Source organism: Monoraphidium neglectum (assembly GCF_000611645.1).
Source record: "Monoraphidium neglectum strain SAG 48.87 unplaced genomic scaffold scaffold02483, whole genome shotgun sequence".
Taxonomy (NCBI): domain Eukaryota; kingdom Viridiplantae; phylum Chlorophyta; class Chlorophyceae; order Sphaeropleales; family Selenastraceae; genus Monoraphidium; species Monoraphidium neglectum.
In genome coordinates this window covers 1-3,205 of record NW_014011145.1, presented here as the reverse complement: position 1 = coordinate 3,205, position 3,205 = coordinate 1, and the positions used below count along the sequence as shown (strand labels likewise).

At 65.1% G+C, this 3,205-nt stretch overlaps 1 protein-coding gene across 1 annotated transcript; it reads left to right on the top strand.

The window, feature by feature from the left end:
* Positions 1–1,371: 1,371 nt before the first annotated feature.
* MNEG_10847 (hypothetical protein) lies at positions 1,372–2,165 on the top strand (the record flags this gene model as incomplete). Its single annotated transcript, XM_014040679.1, has 3 exons — positions 1,372–1,623; positions 1,772–1,942; positions 2,085–2,165. 3 exons carry the CDS (start codon positions 1,372–1,374, stop codon positions 2,163–2,165), a joined length of 504 nt encoding a protein of 167 aa, XP_013896133.1.
* Between the last annotated feature and the right edge of the window lie 1,040 nt (positions 2,166–3,205).

Sequence of the window (3,205 nt, the reverse complement as noted above, 5' to 3'; positions counted from 1 at the left end):
CCCCAGGGTCATCCCCCTGTGTCTGCGCCACCGCCTCCGCAAAGACCCCCTGGCCGATATTGACAGCGGCGACAAGGTGCGGGAGGTCTTCAAGGCCGTCTTCGGCCTCGAGTAATCCATGTTGGAGCAAATGTGGGCTGTTTTTCCTGGGTTTTGTTGCTGACTTTCCGCCCGCATTGATGTCAAAGCCAGACATTGTTTTTTTGGCAGTTGGCTGTTTTGACCATTTTGTCACGGATACGGTGTGAATCCCTTGATCAGGGCCTCGCCTCTTCAACTCTGCTAACGCTGTGACTGCTGCAGTTGGTGGTTGCCAATCCTCAGCTTGCACACTACACTAAGTGGTTGATCACATGTACACAATGCTTGCTTTGGTAATGATATCGCCCAACGCTCTCTGCTTGGTAGAGGGGAGGGCCACAGAGAGGTGGGCCGTGTAAGTGGTGGCGTGGCTCAGCCGAGGTGCCTGCTGGTTGCGATTTGAGAATCAAGGGCTTCCAAAAGGGTGCAGCATGAGGGTGCGTGAATGCATGCCCCCCTCAGGATTGAAAGTGGCGCTGTTGACCACATCCACAGGCAGCTGCAGTGATAGTCTGGAACCGTCTATGTACTGTACTGTATCAATGAGTCGGGCCGCTTGAAACTTTTGTTTGACACAAGCCAATTGCGAACGTGTCAGATGCCGTCAACAAGCCGCTTTTGCACCATGCCAGGGGTGCAGCTGGCAACATGCTGAGCTCAGCTCAAGCTGCACGGTTGCCATCTGCCGCCTGCATGCTGGGTCCTTCAAGTTACCATATCACAACTGCAGCAGTGATATATAGACTCTTCAGTGCATACAGCACATTTCTGGGCTCCCATTGGCTTGTTACAATACATACTGATACCAGATCACCGCCTCAGCGCTCCTCATTGCCTCATCCTCGACCTCCCACGGATCACATATTACTTCACGTCGATGGAAACTCAGCTGCACTACGATCTGCAGCAGAAGCACCTGGCATTTCGCCTCAGAGAGAGCGTAACAGCGGACCCTGACATAGAGGCGCGATTCAAAGGACTTCTCAACACAGTCTCTGGCGACTTCGTGTGAGCAGTGGGGCGGTCAGTGCGCAACGCCCCTTCGCCGGCGGTCCAACCCACGCAGCGGCAGTGGGTCGACCGCAGCTCGACTCGTTTGAATTGCTTGGAGTGCCACGCACCTGCGATAGTGGCCATGTGACGCACACGCCCCTCCTGCTGGCCTCCGCGCCGCGCAGCCGGCCCACCGATGCCCCTTGGGGCGTCCTCCGCAGCACTGACCGCACCCACGGCTCCGTGGAACCGCTGTGCGGCCGGAGCCGCGCCGCCCTCGCCCGCCCCGCACACCCCATGCACCCACCCTCTAACCTCCGCCCGCCCAGCTACCGCGGGACCCTCAAAAAGTACTACTCCAGCGGGCCCCTGGTCAAAGGGGAGGCCGACGAGCCCCTCCGCATCGGCGGCGGCGTCGGCGTCTCGTCGGCCACCGGGGACCTGCCTTTCCTGACGGCCAGCGCGCGCAAGCGCGTCGCGCTGCTGGAGGGCAACGACACCCTGCTCACAGCCAAGGCGCGGCTGGACCTGCAGCCGGCGACCGGAAAGGTGGGGCGGCCGCGGGCGCGCCGCCGGGGGGATTGGATCCATGCGCCGTGCACGGATTCAGGATGGATGGCAGCGCGGCGGCCGGGCCTGCATGTAGACTCCCGCCCGGCCGCACAGCCCCCCCGCGGCTCGCGCCTCGATCCCGCAGGTCTCCCGCCGCGCCGGCGTGCGCGTCAGCCGGCGCCTGCTCAACTTCACGCAGCGGCAGGACGTTGAAGTGGCGGCGGGGCTCGACCTGGACTGGCCGGCGCGCGGCCGCGGCATCGGCGGCGGCGGCGCGAGCGCCGGCCGGACGACTGGGGACGGGAAACCGACAGTGGTGAGCGGCCCGCGCCCTGAGCCGCGCGGCCGCCGTCCCTGTGCACTCGCGCACCGGCTAGCAGGATCCTCCCCGCAGGCCGGCCTGCCCCGCGGCCGACCTGCTCCCGCTGCCACCTCCTCCCGCTGCGTCGGCCCCGCAGGCGCCGTACCTCTCTGTGCGCGAGAACAACTGGGGGCTGCACCTGCGGCGGGGCCGCTGGAGCCTTACCTACGACCTCTGACCGCTGACGAGGCGTGGCCGCCGTGCTGCGCTGACGTCAGCGCGTGTCATCGGCCGGGCCCCTCGACGCTGCGCGGGGCGGCTGTCCTGTCTGCTGGTGTGGCGGGGCCGTTGAGCAAGACCCTGCCTCTGCGCCCCGTGCGGCCCGTGCTGATGGGGCGGCGCGATATGGCCAGCAGTGTGGTCGCTCACTGCGCGCAGCCGGCTGCTGCTCCGGTGGGGCGGGCGCAGGAGCGCGCACGCGCTGGCCCGGCTGCGGATCGATCTGAAATTCCTGGATGGTAACGAACTCAATCAGAGTTGTGATATAAGATGTGATATTAGGATCAGATGCGATGACGGCAGGCAAGCGTAGTCAGGAAGAGACAAGTCTGATCTACGGGCTTGGGGACGGCGGTTTGGGCATGAGCAGGGCGCCCTCTGCGGCAGCGGGCGCTCAGCAACGGCGCGCAATCCACACCAGGGGCGAAAAAGTTACAGGCGATGCGCGGAGCGCGAGCCATGTCGGCCGCGCGGCCGCGCAGGACTTGGTACAAGTGTGTGGCGTCAGCAAAGTTCGAGCGAAAAACGCCCCGGTGCCGAGTCGCTTCCAGTTCAAATCAAGGGTTCCTTCACTCCCCAAGGTGCGCCACGCCGCGCCCCCGTCGCCACGTCAGCGCTGCTGGTCGGCCCAATCTCCTCAAAAACCCCTCAGTGCCAACAGTCTGTGCCAGCGGAGCAGCGGGTGCACCAGTCGAGAGGCACGCGCAGGCAAACAGCTGCAACACCCCTAGGCTTTCCCCAGAGCGCACTAGCGCGGCGAGCGGAGGCCGGCGGCGCGGCAGCCACGCAGCGGCGCCGGGGCTGCTGGAACGCGGCCGTGCAAAACCCCGCACCAAGCAAAGTGGCGCGGCCAGACGGTGTGGCTCCCGCGTGACGCGGCGGCTTGCGCCATGTGCACCCTGCACCCCGGCTTCTCCCCGGCCCTGGGTCAACCGATCAACCCACCAATCAATCCCCATCACTGTTCGTGCGCCGCAGCCGCCCAGGCCGCGACCGCAC